The sequence below is a fragment of the Scyliorhinus torazame genome, chromosome 7 (assembly GCF_047496885.1).
Source record: "Scyliorhinus torazame isolate Kashiwa2021f chromosome 7, sScyTor2.1, whole genome shotgun sequence".
Lineage (NCBI taxonomy): Eukaryota > Metazoa > Chordata > Chondrichthyes > Carcharhiniformes > Scyliorhinidae > Scyliorhinus > Scyliorhinus torazame.
The window spans coordinates 98905864-98925337 of record NC_092713.1 but is presented as its reverse complement, the minus strand read 5'-3'; the positions used below and the strand labels follow the sequence as shown (position 1 = coordinate 98925337).

The following is a 19474-nucleotide window of genomic DNA, read 5'->3' as shown; positions in this document are numbered from 1 at the left end:
GGCGCAGGAGTGTGGTGACTCTGGTACTTACACAGTAACCTCATTGCAGTGTTAATGTAAGCCTACTTATGACAATAATGATTATTATTATTCTGTTCACATGCTACAGTACATCTAAATTGGGTATACCAGATTGCCTGTCCTCAATCATGCCCGAATGAGGGAATTTTTGAATTGAGAAAACAAGACCGGTTTAAGCCATTTCTGAATTTTGAGGTCCTAGCAACAATGCCCAAATTTGTGTTGCCTTCGGATATCAGACATTTTAGGAAATTCCATTGGTATGGATTAAAATTTTTATCTCTGCCTCTCCCTTCCATAAAAGGGCTGAATAGATATCCAATGACCAACCTGTTGAGTCTTCCAACACTAGAAGCTGCTTGTATTCCCATAGTTGACAAATTAAATACTTTGACGTATTGCACCAATTGATGCACCTGACAACACAAACAGTAAGAAATGAAGGTGTTATTTTTAAAATTAAACTTCCTTGCAACTAGTCAAGTGTTAATGCAGCTAGAAATGTTTTGGAATGTACTACATAATTTGAGTAAACTGTACAAGATTTGGAACTATACTTCAGTTTATGCTAATATTTCTGCTTTTAAAATTTAATTTTGATATTTTAAACTGCCTACTTGGGGTTATATTGGAGACTATATTTGTTTTATTTTGTACACTAATAAATATTGGAATTAAGCATCAAATTATCAATCCAATTAAGAATTCTCTTCTTTATGCACATATGTCTCCATGTTGGTTTGCTGTCTGTGACAGGATCCTGGACTATTGAACTCTATGTAAATGTTGGTTATCTATTCTGCATAAACAGCTGCTAAGCATATGTGCCTAACTTGCTAAATCTGATTATTTCAATGCCGAAACAAAACCCCAATTTGCTTGCCAATCAGATGTTATCGAATTAAGTCCATTTAATGAGGTAGTGGCATAGGTCGATTTAACTCTTCCCCCGAGGCAGTGTTTTTAAAACTATTTTTTCCCAGGACCCACTTTTACCAAGCAGCCAACCTTCGCGACCCATGCCGGCCGACCTTCGCAACCCACTATTTTTGCTTACTTTTAATGCGACTGGTGTGCCTGTTTGGTCCTCACAATCTCACTTGCTTGTCGTTCAATGTTACATTTATGCTATGGACTTCAGCTGATTATTTAAATTCTCACTGCAACCTTACAAAAAAAATCAAGATGTTTGTTCTTGAACTCGCCATGCTTAGTCTTCAAATGCTTTTGAAGTTTTCAGGATTTTAAACTCTCAGTACTTCCCTACATATAACACATGGCCTTTGCATCCGGATTTGCATTGGCAGAATTCACATAGTTACAACTCACCAAATCATCTTTAGACCCGGTTTCAGTTTTTTTCTTTGGCTGTTCAACAGAGTCCCTGAAGTTCTGTACAGAGCTAACACTAGCATTGCTTTGTCCTGCCGTGGACTCGGGAGCAGCTCTCCAGCAGATTCAGCGGCGTGGTCCTGGCCTTTTTGTGTTTCTGGCCCTCTTACTTATTACAAAACTAACCATTATCAGTTCTTCGCAGACCTGTAGCCTTGCTTGCTTGCAGCTAGAAAATGGAAGACTCTATGATTTCATGCCCAAAGCACCGACATACAGGGCGATAAAGTCCGTGTACATGCTGGGGGTGTGACCTCTGCTACACACACTCCTGACCGAAAGACTACATTCGTTCCATTTAAAAGCCAGTCGAGGTGGTTGGGTGCTTCACCCGTGATTGGGAAAGCTGCGACCTATTGCCCCACGACCCTCCCGACACCTGCTATACACCAATGTGGAACTTAATAAAAGTGAGGAGGTGTCTGTCTCCATGCTGTGGGAGGTGCTGAAGGTGATAATTAGCAGGGGTGGGTGTCAGCTTATTTTGTTCAAGGCGCATAGATATAAGGTGGAGTGGGTGGATAGGCAGGGATTGATCGAGGCCATTTTAGGAAAGGATCGGAAGTATTCGGTGGCCCTTGAGGGGTTGTTGAAAGAGGAAGAAGCTCCAGATAGACTTCGAGCTTTTGTCTACGGGGAAGGCTGTGGGACCGTTGTGCCGGCTTAGAGGGGCAGTTTACAAGCACGGGGCGAAGGCCAGTAGGCAGCTCCTGCACCAGTTGAGGCAGCGAGGGAGATTGGGCAGATAAGGGATTCGGGAGGCAGGGTGATCATTGAGCCGGGTAAGGTAAATGGAGTGTTTGAGACCTACCGAGGACTGTACAGGTTGGAGTGGTGGGGAAGACTCGGGCACGAGGTGGTTCTTGGACCACTTGGATTTCCTGGTGGTGGATGAGGGGAAGGTGCAGGGGCTGCTTCAGCAGAGGTGATGATGGGTTGATGCAGTCTGGGAAGGCCTGGGTCCGGATGGATTCCCAGCGGAATTCTATAAAAAGTTCGCTACTGAGTTCGGGCCTCTCCTAGTGAAAATGTTTGATGATTTGGTTAATAAGGGAGAGCTTCTGCCCACGCTGACACACACCACTTTTTGCTTATTTTAATGCAGATGACTTGCTGCTGTATTTCACGGACCCAGTGGATGGTATGGGTAGGATTATGGGGGTATTGAGAGTTTGGGTCGTTCTCCGGGTAGAAGCTCAATGTGAGAAAGAGCGAGGTGTCCCATCTATGCTCGGGTGCAGGGGAAAGAGCGAGGTGTTCCATCTATGCTCGGGTGCAGAGGAGGGGTTTGGCGAAGTTGCCATTTCGGCTGGCCGAGTCGAGCTTTTGATACCTGGGGGGGGGGGGGGGGGGGGAAGGGTGGTGCATAGTTGCATAAATTGAATTTGGTAGAGGGGGATGAAGATGAGAAAGGTGGGATGTTCTGCTTTCATTGGTAGAGAGGGTCTAGACAGTGAAGTTTCTGTTCGTCTTTCAGAGTCCCCTGATTTTTGTGCCTTACTCATTTTTTGGGCGGATGAACAGGTCAATTTTGGATTTTATATGGGTGGGAAGGTGCCTCGGGCTAGGAGAGTGATTTTGGGCAGGGACAGGTGTAGAGGATTGGCTTTTGTCAAATTTGTTGAATCTCTTGGCGGCAACATGGTGAAAGTTTGGAAGTGGGTAGAAGGGAAGGGTCAGTTTGGGGGCAGATGTAGGAGGCTTTGTGTCGGGGGCGGGTTTGAGAGCACTGGTGTTGGCACCTGTTCTCAGCAGCCAAATATTCCATGAGCCCGGATGTGGTTGCGTAGCACGCTCAGTCTGGAATCAGTGCAGGCAACATTTTGGGATTGAAGGCATGTCAGGGGATAGAGAGGCTCAGGGACTTCTTTGTGGAGGGCAGGTTTGCAGAGTTGGTGGAGAAGCTAGAGAATGTACACAGCGACGACCTGCAGCAATCGCACCGTACAACATGGCGCCGGCCGTGTGTGGATCCGACCTGCCAAATACAGCCCCACAGGACAACCCCTGGCCACCGCCCACCAGCCCTCGCCAGCAGCACGGCTCTCTACCAACTGGCGGCGCTGGACGCAGTCCATAGGCACCAAGCCTGGTTCCCAACCGCTCCGGCCACACGTCAACCACGCAGTCGGGGACTCGGCCTATCAGGGAAGGGCCTTCCGATGATATGCTAACACTGTTCCAACAGCGTGCGCCGCGCGACACGAGGATGCCATTTTGGAAGGAGCAGAGACTCGGAAACCGGTCCTGCCCCCGATTTCGGCGTTGGAAGGGATTCTCTACCCGATCGACGATTACGGTATTCGCCTCAGGCAATGGAGAATCCCACCCAATATATATATCAGGAGCTGAGGGATAGGGCCTCACTGGAGGAGCTACAATGGAATTGGGAGGAGGGGCTGGGGGATTCAAAACGGTATGGAGCGATGCCTACATTTCTACCACTACTTAAAGGTGATGAACAACCTCCACCTCGAAGAGTCCCCCTAATGGCAAACTTAATCTTTTCCAAATGCAAGTATTCCACCAAGTCACTCACCCACCCTGCTGCCTCCGCAGCTCGCCAGCCTAACAAGATCTGCCTCCGGACAATCAGGGAGGCAACCAGATCCACCTACAGGCTATCAGGGAGGCAAAGGCCAACACGTAAATCTCTCCCCACCTGCACTCCGCGTCCTCCTATACCCAGAATATTGCCACCCATGGGTTCGGGGCCACCTTAACCTCCTAAATCTCCACATAATCCCTGAAAAAGCCTCCCAAAACTCCACCAACTTCAGGCACAACCAGAACATGTGTGGTTTGCTAGTCCCCTTGAACACCGCCCACCTTTATCCTCAACGTCCAGAAAATAACGACTCATCTGCTCTAAGAACCACTCTGAATTGAATTAGGTTCAATCTTGCACAAGAGGTTGCATAAGGCCTATGCAGGTTCCTATGACCGTGACCCCTCCCCCACCCACCTCACCCCCGTTCACTAGCCAACAACATTTGCGCTAGTGTATGGCGGCCCCTGCCAGAGCACCTTCCCCCACATCAAAAAAGAAAACACATCAACTCTTAACGCCTCCCACACCAATCCAAACTCCCCAAAAACCATAAATCCCAAATCAACCCTACCCAAACCTCTATTCCACCAAAATGTTAACCATAACACCCATACAAGGTAACAACAACGCCGTCAAAAACAGAGTCCAATTCCAGGTATTCTGCCTTCACAAACGCCTCGAAATAGCCATTGTGCGTGACCCATAGCTTCGCCTGGTAGATCACACCAAATCGCATGTTGTGCTAGTAATTTGGCTTGACCGAAAGCTGACTGCTTCCTTGCCAGCTCAAGTCATCAAGTCCTGTTTTATGCATATACCCTTGCCGCCCCACTTCACCTCTGCTTCGCCCACATCAACACCTTCTTCGTCACCTGAAAATTGAAGAAACAGGCGATCATAGCCCTCAGTGGTTCATTCATTCTCGGTTTTGGCCGGTGCGATAGGTGGGCCCTGCCCAATTCAGGCCGTACTGGGAGGGATCCTCCCCCTCTCCCACCAACTTCACTAGAATCTCAGCGAAGTACTCTGTACGCCTCCGGCCCTCCATCCCCCTCAGGCACACCCACGAGCCTCAGATTGTCTTCATGACCTGTTCTTCAGATCTTCTACCTTGGCTCTCAGCCCTCTGTTGATCTCTGCTACCCTCTGCAGCTCCTCACCCATTGAGGTGAACGAGTCGCTGTGCTGCAACAATGCCTCCTCCACCTCCTTCATTTTCTCCCCCTGCTCCTTCACTGCCAAAGTTCACACCAACGCCACCCTCATTGGGGCAAGGGTCTCCCTCACTCACACCTTATTAAGCAAGGCCATCATCTTCGTCTGATGCCTTTCAAAATGCTTCAAAAACCACTCAAACGCTCCAGCCATCACTTCAGCCATCTTCTCCACCGTGATGGGTGCAGCCCCACCCAACTGGCTCCCTCCCACCATCCTTCCTCCTACTGCACCGCTCGGCGGTGGACTTTCATTCGCTACCTTTTTCCCTGGATTCTTCTTTATGGTTGCTGACATTCTATAAATGCCCCAAACCTCCTCACAGGTTCTCATGGATTTTCCCCAAAAACTGGGCGTAAAGGACCTAAAAAGGTTTAATCTGGCAGGAGCCACCAAGCATGCGACCTACATTTTTAAACCAGAAGTCCAACTGATCCTGAGTTAAGCCAGAAAAAAAATTATTTTAAAAAAGTTCGCAAAGGTTTCTACACATGACTGCTATTCCAGTAGCCATCTTCGGTGTTTGGACGTCAGATGAAAGCTATTGATTTTATCTGTGTGCTATTTGTGATAGTGTAAATATGACTTACTTCTCTCGTCTAAAAATGTTCTACTGGCCGATTTTGGGAAACAAGAAGAGAAATCTCATTATGTCAGCCAAGCAAGTTTAAATGGGGAAGAACAGAGAATATTTTGAGTGCTGTCTGGTCAGCTCCTTGACATGTTGCTTCCTCTTGTCTCGGTGGCGATTGCTTGAATGTGTGCATGGATGATTATGAATGTGTGTATGGATATTTACATCTGTTGTAAAATCTACTGTTTATTCTTGGGCAAGGCTGACAATTGCCACAAATCCAAACCATCAGGAAGAGAAGAATAAATAAGATTAGCAAAAAATACAAAGACCTGTTCATTCATGCCAAACATGATTTTTAAGGATTTTTATTATAGTTTACAATTAAAAGTATTGATAAATTTGTTACAAAAAATATTAAACAAATGTAGGTAGCATATAGGAGCGGGATAAATCACTGCAGTTTAGTAATTGCTGGTTGCCTGAACTCAGAAAAAACACTTACTGAAGATGCACACGCTTATTCGGTTTTTAAATGTTTAGTGGGGATATCTATGCAAAGCTACATAAAATTATGGGTCATCAGCAAGCATTGTTTATTGAAGGAAAAATTTCCACTCAACAGGTTTTAAACAACTTGAAATTCCATATAGTATATCCCTGATGTAATACTGCATCACACAGCCAAGAAATTCCATGTCTGTGCTGAGCTGACCTTTTGAGTGGTGTTCACTGCAACTGATCCTGAGTTAAGAAGTCAAAGATTCTTATTTTTAAAAACTTTGCTAGGGTTCTTGCGCATGACTGCTATTCCATTAAACATCTTCAGTGTTTGGCCATCAGGTGAAGGCAGAATTGTATTATATACTCTTGGTTACCAGTCGGATAACCAAATAGAAAATGACCACTTGCATTCTTGACGCTATTTTTAAGTCGTGACACCAGAAGAAAATGAGTAAAAAGCAAAATCAAACCATTGCGTGACGTAACAAAGCTTATTGCTACAAATACTCAGCCAGCTTAGTACCTGGAATGAAGAAAACTGCCAGAAGATGTGGACATCTCAACAGGTGCATTGGCTGAATGCTATTTACCATCCATTCCCAGAATAAATGACTCCCTTATTATTTGCAGGAAATCCATACTCTTCGGTATGGTCTTGCATTTCTGCAGCCTATTCCGTCCCTCTTTATTTAAAAACACCATGTATATAATTCCATATATTATCAGCAACCAACATTGCACCTTTTAAGAAAATTATTCCCACTCACTTCAGTTTATAAGAAAATAAAATCCGATAGCTATATACAAGATTAATGGTAATAATATCAATTAGATAAAATTATTTGCCGGACAAATGTAGAAGTTTGAACTGCAAGGTTAAAGAAGCAACTTTTGTATGCAGTTAAGTTTATATTCTTAGATGAAATGTTAATATGTTTTGCTGGATAAATTTGAATATAGGTATTGCTACATTTTGGAATGATGCCTTCTATAAATTTCTATTTAAAAAAATAGAACGTATAATAATGTAAGTACATTGATAACTATAAATGAACATTTTTTTTTTTTAAAGGCATTCACGGGTTTGTCTTGCATTGGTCAAATTCAGCATTTCTTCGGCATCCCATTGCTTTTTAAGTTCACAAGCTCTGTAGCAAAGACTCAAATACATGCACAAGGTTTTCAAAAGTGGTTCTGTTGCTCGGACTGTGTTCCCAGCATTTCTTCATGTGATAATAAATCTGAGAACAAGCAAAATAACAGTGAAAATTAAAAGTTGTTTGAGTGAGAGCTGGCCGTCACCTTCTTCTTGGTTCACTGGTGGCACTCACCCTGGTGAGGCAATTGAGAACTGGAGCACTATAATCTTGGCTGAAACTTCACTTCAACGCAGTAGTGACTGAACATTTCACTGTCAGTTGAAGCGTTAAATGGACATAAAGATCCCGTGACACTATTTGCAGATCGAGGGAGTTCTCTTGTTGTTCAACAGTACTTATCTTTCTACCAACATTACCAGAAACAGATTAGTTGACCATTTACAGCAATGTTAATTGGCTGTTGTTTGTCTACTTTACAACAGTTCTAGAATATTTCATTGGCTGTGAAGTACTATGTGCATGCTGAGGTTGCGATGGATCCTCTAGAAATTAAGTACTTTCGTTTTAAAGTATACTTTGCTAGCACGTCGTACTTTTCACTGGCATCTGGTTTCAGCCCAGGCTATTCACAAAAGGAAATGGCATAGAGGCCCATCAGGTTATTTGTTTCTAAAGATTAATTGCATCAGTTAACCATTTTGCCAATTTCCTTAATCCTTTCTCTTGCCAAAAGCATATCTAGTTTTAAGTGGATTTAGATCGTCCATTTCAACAGCCAGAATTGATTCTTATACCAAATTGCTCCATTTCAATTTATAATCCGACTGTTCCAAATTTCCATTGGTGTCTTATGGTATATTAACTCTTCCTCACAGGAATGATTCTCCTCTCTTCCTTTTAATCTTACACAGGATCTAGGGCAGCACAATGGGGTAGTGGTTAGCACTGCTGCCTACAGCACTGAGATACTGGGTTCAATTCCGTGTCACTGTCTGTGTGGAGTTTGCACATTCACCCCGTGTCTGCATGGGTTTCACCCCCACAACCCAAAAATGTGCAGATTAGATGGATTGGCCATGCTAAACTGACCCTTAAGTAGAAAAAAATGATTGGGTACTCTAAATTTTTTTTTTTTTAAATCTTACACAGGATCATGAATGTTCAAAATAATTTTTTTTCTTTTTTGCTGAATAAATTATGCATTGAGTATATAATGGTGACAATTCAGCAAGTCTGCCATTTAAACTACTAAGTATGTCACTCACGTGAATCATACTTTTTTCTGCTTTAGTTGACATAAAATGAGTTAATACCTTCTCGGCCTTTTGGCTAAGATGAGCGTGAGGTCAAGTGTAATGCCTGGATCTGGTATGTCTCTCTCGTGGGGACCATGAATTGGATTCAATTTGAATTGGTTTTTGAAGCAGGAGCTGGATTAGGGGTTTGCCCCTGTCCACACACTGAGCTCTGGCTTTGTAACTCTGAGAAAGTAATGTTTAAAAAAATAATAACTTTGAGTTTGGGATAAGGCCAAATGACCAATTTGCTCAAATGATCATTAAGCAATTGTGCTGAAATGAATATTGGGGTGGGGGTTGGGGGTCCGGGGGGGGGGGGGGTGGGGGGGGGGGGGGGCACCTGAGCCTTGTCGTTGACACATGCTGGGGTACAATTCCATGGGCACAGGTAACTAACCCGCCCCTTTGTCATATGAGTTTCAACAGTGGATGGCAGTAACCCATATATGATGTGCCCTCCCTTGATCTGCATGTATATAAATACTTAGGACAGAAGTAAGGAGTAGCATTCTCCCCCCTTTCAACCCCACCAAAATTCAAGGCCAATGATAGTCGCAAAGAAAGGAGTAGCATGGGCACTAACTCAGCGACAAAACTATGTCTGTTTGAGTGTATAGCTCCATTCCCTGTAAGTTACTGTAAGAGTCTCTTCTATAATGAACAGACATCAGTAAGTTCACTGTTACTCAATTTTAAGTCCAGGTTTTTGCTTTTACATTGAAATGATACTTAAGCTAAAAGGTTTGTTAAATTTAGACTGCAGTATTATATTCCAGAATAAAATATATATTAGCTGTACCTCGTCAGGACATTGCACTGGACATGGCAAACGCTTGCCCTCTTCAAGTACCCGAACAAGTCTTGTGACAGTCATTTGACCTTGAGTTGGACCGATCAATTTCAGGAACATCTGAGAGAATGAAAACAATCAGCAATATTACATCCTGTAAGTTTGCCTAAGTACACAGACATGGGTAATTTATAAGTGGAAGTGCTGATGAAGGCACAGTCACTTACGTTCATTGGACTGTGTTCAGACTCGCAGTATGTGAGCAATTCATACAAAGTAACACCAAAGGACCACACATCTGAAGCAATGTAGAACTTGCAATGAATCAAGCATTCTGGTGCATACCTGCAGAATCAAATCCAAAAATTGCATGGAGTAATTCACATGGCGGGGCGAGAGCTTTACACTTTATTTTTTTTATTCAAAATTTTTGGCCAACCATAACAGTACATTGTGTATCTTTTACACAGTAATATAACAATATAAATAACAATGGCCAGTTTTTTAAACAAGAAATAAATAATATATAAACAACATCAAAATTAAAAAACAAAACTAAATGGTAACTGCCTTGTCCCAAATAAATACTCTCCAAAAATACAATTCAGCAGTCCAATATACAATTACCTATAACAACAACCTATACATATTATACTTATACACTAACATCCCTGAGAGTCCTTCTGGTTCCATCCCCCCCCCCCCCCCCCCCGGGTTGCTGCTGCTGTCTTCTTCTTTTCCATTCCCTCTATCTTTCTGAGAGGTATTCGACGAACGATTGCCACCGCCTGGTGAACCCTTGAGCCGATCCCCTTAGGACGAACTTAATCCGTTCCAGCTTTATAAACCCTGCCATGTCATTTATCCAGGTCTCCACACCCGGGGGCTTGGCTTCCTTCCACATCAACAGTATCCTGCGCCGGGCTACTAGGGACGCAAAGGCCAAAACATCAGCCTCTTTCGCCTCCTGCACTCCCGGCTCTTCTGCAACCCCAAATATAGCCAACCCCCAGCTTGGTTCGACCTAGACCCCCACCACCTTCGAAAGCACCTTTGTCACCCCCACCCAAAACCCCTGTAGTGCCGCACATGACCAGAACATGTGGGTGTGATTCGCTGGGCTTCTCGAGCAGCACACCTATCCTCTACTCCAAAAAATTTACTGAGCCGTGCTCCAGTCATATGCGCCCTGTGTAACACCTTAAATTGTATCAGGCTTAGCCTGGCACACGAGGACGATGAGTTTACCCTACTTAGGGCATCAGCCCACAGCCCCTCCTCAATCTCCTCCCCCAGCTCTTCTTCCCATTTCCCTTTCAGCTCATCTACCATAATCTCCCCCTCGTCCCTCATTTCCCTATATATGTCTGATACCTTACCGCCCCCCCACCCATGTCTTTGAGATCACTCTGTCCTGCACCTCCTGCGTCGGGAGTTGCGGGAATTCCCTCACCTGTTGCCTCGCAAAAGCCCTCAGTTGCATATACCGGAATGCATTCCCTTGGGGCAACCCATATTTTTCGGTCAGCGCTCCCAGACTTGCAAACGTCCCATCTACAAACAGATCTCTCAATTGTGTTACTCCTGCTCTTTGCCATGTTCCAAATCCCCCATCCATTCTCCCCGGAGCAAACCTATGGTTATTTCTTATCGGGGACCACACCGAGGCTCCAGTCTTTCCCCTATGCCGTCTCCACTGCCCCCAAATTTTCAGAGTAGCCACCACCACCGGGCTTGTGGTGTATTTCTTCGGTGAGAACGGCAACGGCGCCGTCACCATAGCTTGTAGGCTAGTCCCCCTGCAGGACGCCCTCTTCAATCTCTTCCACGCCGCTCCCCCCTCTTCTCCCATCCACTTACATACCATTGAGAGAGCTTTACACTTTAAATATACCATTATACTTTAAAAAATATGAAATAGAAATCATAAAACATTTGTTTTGTTCCTCAAAGCATGGGATGTCTGTGCTAGAGAATGGGACATTTGGTTCCTACTTTTACAATTGGCTGTCAGTAGCAGGTATTCCTAGGCTAGTGCAGTTAGCTGTTTAACCCTTGATTCCCCTACTGCCGCTCCATCGCCTGAATCCCCCCCCCCCCCCCCCACTGCCCACTCCACTGCCCACTCCACCACATTGATTTTTTTTTTTCAAATGTAAAAACCAGAATGGACTGCTGACATGGACTTGTGGTACTTCCTGTGTAATAGCCATTGATGTACTCCATACTTCTATGGTTAAATGCCATGTGAACATTAACGGTTTACATCTTCTTTCCTTTGCATGTAAACAATAAAGTTTACATGCAAAATACGAGGAACCCTGTTGCCCACTGGAGTACTCTGTGACATCTTCCACTCCAGGGAACTCTGCCTTTGTAATCTGTTTTTTGCCATTTACAAGATACCAGTGTCCATTGCAGGTTGCCTGAAATGACATGGCCTCTGGTTGATGAAGTGACATGAAAGCTTCTTGCTTTGGTAATCCGGGAGAAAAAATGTTTTGGGCTCAATTGTTGTTCACAAGTCATCCTACAGCAGATGGCGCAATTGTATGACAATCCATAGGAAGAGCGATTGTATAGAACTCAGGGGAAGATGGGAGGGAGATGAAGAATAGTCTTCTTTGACAAGTATAGGTAACTCCTACTTTTGGCTCAGTACGTAACATCCCTTCCTCCGAGCTAGAATCTCCAGGTTCAGGTCCTATCCCAGGACTTGTTGACCATGGAAGGAGTCTTCACGATGCGGTTCAACAGGTTGATAAATCAGCCCTTCCAACACTTCCCCACTATTTCCCAAAAGGGAGAAAAGTATGGGTGAAGATAGGAAACAAACCAGTACAGGACTGATGGAAGTTCGGATACAGGGCATATAAATTTTCACATACGATATTGCCAAAACCCCCAAAGAATACTGAAAATCAAAGCTCTTGACACAGTGTTTTAATCAACACTCCACTCTTGTTAAAAGAGGTCACACGGCAGTCATTTGACCCAGGAAGGAGACTTGTCTTACACTGTTGACAAACTGCTTCAAACAGTTGCTATAGGTACAGACTGTCAATGCTGTTCATGAACTGCAATACATAGTAAACAGCTGCTATCTTCAGTAGAACCCCTCAAGTGCTCCCCTCACTGTGTACTTTCTCAAGGTATAGGAACTCCATCAGATCTCCCAGCCACACTGAGGCACTGGGTGGAGAAGCTGACCTCCATCCCATCATCATTCGCCTCCAAGAAAGGCTAGGACATTGGCACCCGCACCCGTCTGCAGCTGCCAAGTCAGACACTCCAAATATGGCCACTACGAGACAGGGCACCAGTTCAATTTTCAGAATCTCCAACATGGTACTAAAAGGACCCAGAACCCCACAAACTTAGAACACGACCAGAACATTTGCACATGATTGGCCGAACCCCTTCCAGAACGCTCACACTTGTCCTCCACTCCGACAAAAAAAAACCTACTCATCCTGGGCATAGTCAGATGAGCCCTAGGCAGCACTTCAAAATAAACCTCGCACACAAGGATGTGGAGTTCACACTCCGCAGGGCCTCACTCCACATCCCATCCTAACACCAGCCCCAACTCCTCCCACTAGACCATAACCCCCTCCACTGATACTATGTCTTCAGGCATAATCCTTCCATAGATCATAGAATTTACAGTGCAGAAGACCATTCAGCCCATCGAGTCTGCACCTACTTAAGCCCACGCCTCCACCACATCCCCGTAACCCAGTCTAACATTTTGGACACTAAGGGGCAATTTAGTATGGCCAATCCACCTAACCTGCACTCTGGTCTGTGGGAGAAAACCAGAGCACCCGGAGGAAACCCACGCAGTCACTGGGAGAAAGTGTAAACTCCACACAGTCACCCGAGGTCGGAAATGAACCCGGGACTCTGGAGCTGTGAGGCAGCAGTGCTAACCACCGTGCTGACCTAGGTACACCCGAGGTATTCCCCTCCTCCGACCTTGTGAGTGAAAGAACCATCTCAATATACGAGGTTGGTGACACCACGGGGAATGTCATCGGAAAGATCCGTTTCACAAAGTTGCGAACTTGCAGGTATCTGAATTAGTCAGGTTCCGACAACTCCAAATTCGCAAACCGTCCTCCAAGAAGAGATCCCCCCATTCCTTCCAACCCCTTCTCTTCCCACCCCCGGATGTGGCATTCAACCTCACAGGTTCGAACATTGACTTGCGCAAATCGGAGCCAGCTTCAATACTGCCCCCAATTTAAAATGTTGCCGAAATTGTCTCCATATCTTCAGGGTGGAGACAACCACCCACATTTGCCGAATATTTCACCGGTGAGAACGGAAGTGAGGCCTTCACTAGTGCCCTCAAACCAGATCATCTACAGGATTTCAACTCCATCCTGACCCAGGTAACTTTCGGATCCCCACGCCACTTCAACACCTTCTCTGCATTCGCTGTCCTGTAATAACATATCCGGCTCGACAACACCAAGCCCCCCTGCCGTGGTCCCTCTGAGGGACTGTCCTTCGCATCCTCGCCATAATGCCTGCCCAAATAAAGGACAAGATCAATTTCTCAACTCTCCAATAAAGGATTTAGGAAGAAAAAAACAGCAAACATTGGAATAAGAACAGAAATCTTGGTAAAATATTCATCTTGAGTGACTGAAACCTGCCCATCAAGGACAGAGGGAGAATATCCCACCTCTGCAAATCAGTCTTGACCCTTTCCACCAAGCTCGTATAGTTAAACTGCTGGAGCCGGGCCCAAACCCGAGCCACCTGAATCCCCAGATACCAGAAATGAGATCCCGCTAAGCGGATAGGCAACACTCCCAGATTGACTCTCCTTCCTGGGGGAGTAACGGGAAACACCTCCAAGTTCAATTTGTACCCTGAAAAAGAGCCAAAGCGCCTCAACAGCGCCATTATATCGCCCATAGTGGGGATCGGGTCTGTCACGTACATATGTGATCGCCAGCATACACAGAGACCCTATGTTCCACCACCCCCCCCCCCCCCCCCCCCCCCCACCTCATTATCCCCCTCCACCTATTTGAAGCCCTGAGGGCAATGTCCAAAGATTCTATCGCCAATGCAGTTAAGAGGGTGGGTGGGGGAACATAGTGCACCCCTGTCTTGTTCCCCTGTTCAACTGAAAATATCCCAAACTCACCTTGTTTGTGTGGACATTGGTCTTCGGAGCTTTATATAACCATACCCATGACAAAATTTAAGCCCCATCCCAAACTCTTCCAGTACCACAAACAAATAGCCCCATTCTACCCTGTCAAAAGCACTCTCAGCATCGAGTGCAACAATGACATCCTCATTCGTCCCCTCCGTTGGGGATAACACCACATTTAACAATGGCCGTACATTCGATGACAATTGCCGACCCTTAACGAAACCTGTCTGATCCTGCCTAATAACGTGAGGGAGACACTGCTCCAGTCTTCGTGCTAATATCTTGACCAATATCTTAACATCTACATTTAGTAGGGAAATTGGGCGGAATGACCCACACTCCATCGGGTCCTTATCCTTTTTTAAGAGAAGCAAAATGGATGCTGGCATCAATGTCACGGGCAACGGACTTCGTGTTACCGAATCCTCAAACATCTCCACCAGTAACGGTACCAACTATCTTGCAAACCAATTCCACCAGGAACCTGTCAGGCCCCGAGGCTTTACCAGTCTGCATTCGCCCAATAGCTGTCAGGACCTCCTTCGCACCCAAAGGCTCGTCCAACCATTCCTGCTCTTCCCCCTCCACCTTGGGACACTCCAGAAACGCCACCATGTCCGACCCCTCCCCAGGTGGCTCCGATCTATAGAGGTTCATATAGAATGCTTCAAACTCCCCATTTACTTTATCTGGCGAGGACACCAACCCGCCACCCTAGCGTCGAACCTGAATAATCTCTCGGGAGGCCACCTTCCATCTCAACTGGCAAGCTAAGAGATGACTGGCCTTCTCCCCATGTGCGTACATTATCCCCCTCGAGCACCATAACTGGCGCATCACCTTATCTGCGGCCAGTAAATCAAACTGCATCTGCAGCTTCTTTCTGCTAACCAGGAACTCTGGGGTGGGATCATTCGAAAATTTACCATCTACCTCCAAGATCTCATCCCAACCTTTGGCGTTTCTCCTTTGTCTCCCCATCTATCTACGCCTTATGTGAGATTATCTCCCCTCTCACCACTGCCTTTAGGGCCTCCATAGAACCGAGGGTAAAACCTCCCCATTCTTATTAAACCCCACATACATATCGATCGTCCTTGATATCCTTCCGCAAAACCTCAGATCTGCCAACAGCCCCACATCCAAACTCCATGCTGGCCCCATCTCCCAATACCACATCTGCCAGATGTGGTGCACAATCCAAAATAACTATCACGGAATATTCCGCTTTCCTCACTCCTGGCAGCAGAGTCCTCCCCACCATGAAGAAGTCAATCTGTCAATATACTTTAGGCACTGGAGAAAAGAAGGAGAATTCCCTATGCCCCCGGGTGTGGAAACCATCGCGGATGGACCCCCACCCCACTCCAAGGTCAACTGATGCGTGTCCAAATCTGTATGGCAGCCAACGTCCTCTTCAGGAGTACTACATCATCCCAGTTTGGAGTGAAGACATTTACCAACACCACTGATTAGCCTTCCAACGTTCCAGCAACTATTGCCTACCTACCTCCCTGATCCGTTGCCATCTTCCCCACCTGAAACTGGACATTTATTAATTAAAATTGCCACCTCCCAGACCTGCTATCGAAGCCCGAGTGGAACACCTGGCTCACCCAACCCTTCTGAAGTCTTGTCTGGTCCCTCACCCGCAGGTGGGTCTCCAGCAAAAGCATCACATCGGCCCTTAAATTCTTCAAATGAGAGAAAACTTTCACTCGCTTCAATGGGCCCCCCAAGCCCCGAACATTTCACATGGCCAATCTAACCGGGGGTCTCTCACTCCCATCAAGTCAGCCATTTCCACTGCAAGGGATTATCCCCTCCATTTTACATGCTCCTAATGCCAGGGCCCACTCAAGATGGCCACCAGCCACACCCACAGGATGAGACAAAGAAAACACCCTTGGTCACCATCAGCAATTTACACCCCACCCCCCACTCCTATCCCTGAAATCCTCAATCTACTTCCTCTCAAACTATAACCGCTCCCCACCATCCCCATCCCTTCCCACCATTCACACCTTCTAGACTCATCAAAACCTGCCTAAACAGGTCTAACAGGCCACAGCTCCTCCCCCCCCCCCCACCTCATTCCCATTCACTAGTTAAACTCTGCCTTCTAATGAGGTTGCTTCTCTCTTCTGCAAAGGAATAACCAAAACCCAAACACTTGAACATCTCCACCCTAAATTTGACTGATTCCTACCTTAATCCGTATCCCCAACTTCCTCGGCCCCGTCACTCCCAAAATCATATACTCCCTCAATACAGAATCATAAATTTCAATTAACTGTATCTATATACAAAAAAGAAAAACATTACAACGTTTCCAAACAATCCCATCCCAAACACTATAAAAGTCCCATTTAAACTCCCTCAGTTCAGCCCAAGTCCTTGTGCTTAAACAATAGCCTCTGCTTTCTTCATCATCTCGAAGAAATGATCTCTGCAATTATACGTGACTCTGCCTCGCCTGGTATACCAACCAAAATGCACACCATTCAAACCACACTGACTTTGCCCTGCTGAAGTCCAACTCTGCCGTGCCATCTTGGTACATTCGAATACTGCTGCCTTCCCACCGCACCTCCCTATTTTCTTTGGCCCATTTCAGGACCCTCTCATCCGAACGTTGTCGCTTTCGTAGTGGCCTATGGCCTCACCCAGAGCGACCTGTGGACCCCATTCAGCTCGGTGGTGGTTAGGAGCAGGGACCCTGGTCCTCCTCCCCCATCAACTTTGCAAACACTGTAGCAAAGTACTCAGTCGGTCTCAGGGCCCTCCACCCCTTCCAGCAACCCCATGATCCTGAGGTTAGCCTCCCCGACCTAGTCACCAGGTCCTCAACCTTAGCCCTCGGGCCCTTATTCCTGTCCTCCATCATCAACAGCTCAGCTTTCAGTGAAGCTATCTGGTCAGTGTCGCAACAAGGTCTACCCCACGCCCTTCAGCATCTCACCATGCTCCTGCACCGTCTCTGGGGTCTTTCCCAATGCCTCCTTTACCGGGCCCAATGCGTCCTCCACCAGCTTTTTGAGGGTCTCCATCATCTCCCACCCTTGCCTCTCAAAATGTTTGCCAAATGGTCTCTCAAATATGGCTGCCATTACCTCCATTACCTTATCCACCGTAATAGGTGCAGCCCCACCCAACGAGCTTGCCTCTGTCATTTTTGTTCCCAACGGACTCTGCACCTTCCCCAGCTCCTCTCAAGGGTTACTGCTCGTACCCTTCTTTCCAGTGTTTCTTTTGCATAATTGACATCTTCTTATAAAGAACTATTAAATGGGACGGGTCTGCCCACAAATTACCATCGGGAACCGGGCTAAAAACCGAGGACTCTGGTGGGGGCTACTTGCGTGCGACCTCCTTCAACATGCCGCCAGCAGAATCAACATTATTTACATACTTACAGCAACTAGGAATACTCAGGAAAAAAATGCTGTCAGCAAAAAATAAACAGCAAAGTTTCCAACACGATGAACTGGGACAAAATGCAATATAATTTACCAAAAAGACATGGAGAATCAAACATTTATCTACCTGTAAAATGTCTATTTGAACATGCCAAGAGGGTGAGCTGCAAATATTGGGTGTCCTATGCCAACAGTCAACATTTTTGAGGAGATTGTGGATAAGGTGATGGAGGCAATGACATTATACATTGTCTACTATTAGTCAACTTAAATGAAACGAGAGGAAAAATCTGTCAGGCTGGACCCATGGCACATTCCCACCTCCATGGGATTATGGAATAGCGGGATTAACATTGGGAAAGGTTATCTAGTCACTCTTGGTGGATAAGCAATTCAGCTCTTTATGGTAATACCCCAGATTTTTGATCCAGTGCACAGAGTACCCATCATTCCAAAAGGCTATCAATAAAACCATAGCAGCCTTCCAGTGGCACGGCAGACATTAGGGTCAGTGGCTCCAATAATTTGGAAGTCTCCGCCCCAAAAAAATCATCTGCAACTGAGACAGTGTGCCTAACTGTGGGAGAGTTTCCCTCTGATCTCTAAAGGCTTGAACCTTTCTAGCTTCCATGCTTCCCTTGATTTGTGGCTATCGACCCGGAATGCAGGCACCCTTGCACCTTCCAGCCTACTTCAGCAGCTCCCACCTCTGACAGTGAGGCTGCCAATCCTTGACTGCTGGAAGGCCTCCTATTCACTGTCCAGAGTCCAGAGCCACCTACTAGCCTTCATTCGTATAAGACTCCTTCAAAATCGTCCTCTGGGTCCCCTTGCTGGCCTTTATAAGTCCGACCTGCATTTCATCCCAATGGCAGGATCAGGACCTTAGAATGAAAATTCAGCCCCACCTGTCAGAAAAATCATATATGACTATGGATCGATCCCACGATCCTCATCGCCTGTGAGCCTCTGTGTATCTTGCAGAGCATTGGGAAGTCTTACATGCTAACATCCCTCACCTTGATGAGCAAAAAAAAGACTAACATTAACTCTTACCAAAACACAGGACTGTCCAAGTCATCTTGCACTTTGTAATATTCTTTGTTTGTCTGAATGGCTTTTGTCAGTCCAAAGTCTCCAATTTTTACCCGGTTTTCGTTTTCTACAAGGACATTTCTTGCAGCTAAATCTCGATGAACATATTGCAGAGATCCCAGGTACTCCATTCCCTAAAACAATAGTTTGCAATTCTTATTACAGTGTTAAAGTCAACATTCTATGTAAATGCAGCCTAATTCATGTAAATAAGCTTTTTTTAAAAAAGAAAAGCCTTTTATGTTACCCTAGTGTCCAGATTTCTCACCATAGTTCGCAGACCCCAGTAATATCACTTACAATTGGTCTCACCTCAACAGGCTTTATCTTTCTCCCACT

The 19474-nt window shown here is 45.8% G+C and overlaps 1 protein-coding gene across 7 annotated transcripts in view; it reads right to left on the bottom strand.

The window, feature by feature from the left end:
• Nucleotides 1-6105: 6105 nt before the first annotated feature.
• The window catches only part of jak1 (Janus kinase 1), a 187945-nt gene continuing 174576 nt past the window's right edge, over nt 6106-19474 (bottom strand). For all 7 annotated transcript variants that reach the window (XM_072511125.1, XM_072511128.1, XM_072511126.1 and 4 more), the window contains 4 exons: nt 19097-19269; nt 9673-9790; nt 9455-9565; nt 6106-7498 (listed from right to left, as the gene is read on the bottom strand). In XM_072511125.1, the coding sequence (XP_072367226.1) occupies nt 7397-7498; nt 9455-9565; nt 9673-9790; nt 19097-19269 (504 nt within the window). In that variant the 3' untranslated portion in view covers nt 6106-7396. The remainder of the gene's footprint in view (nt 7499-9454; nt 9566-9672; nt 9791-19096; nt 19270-19474) is intronic.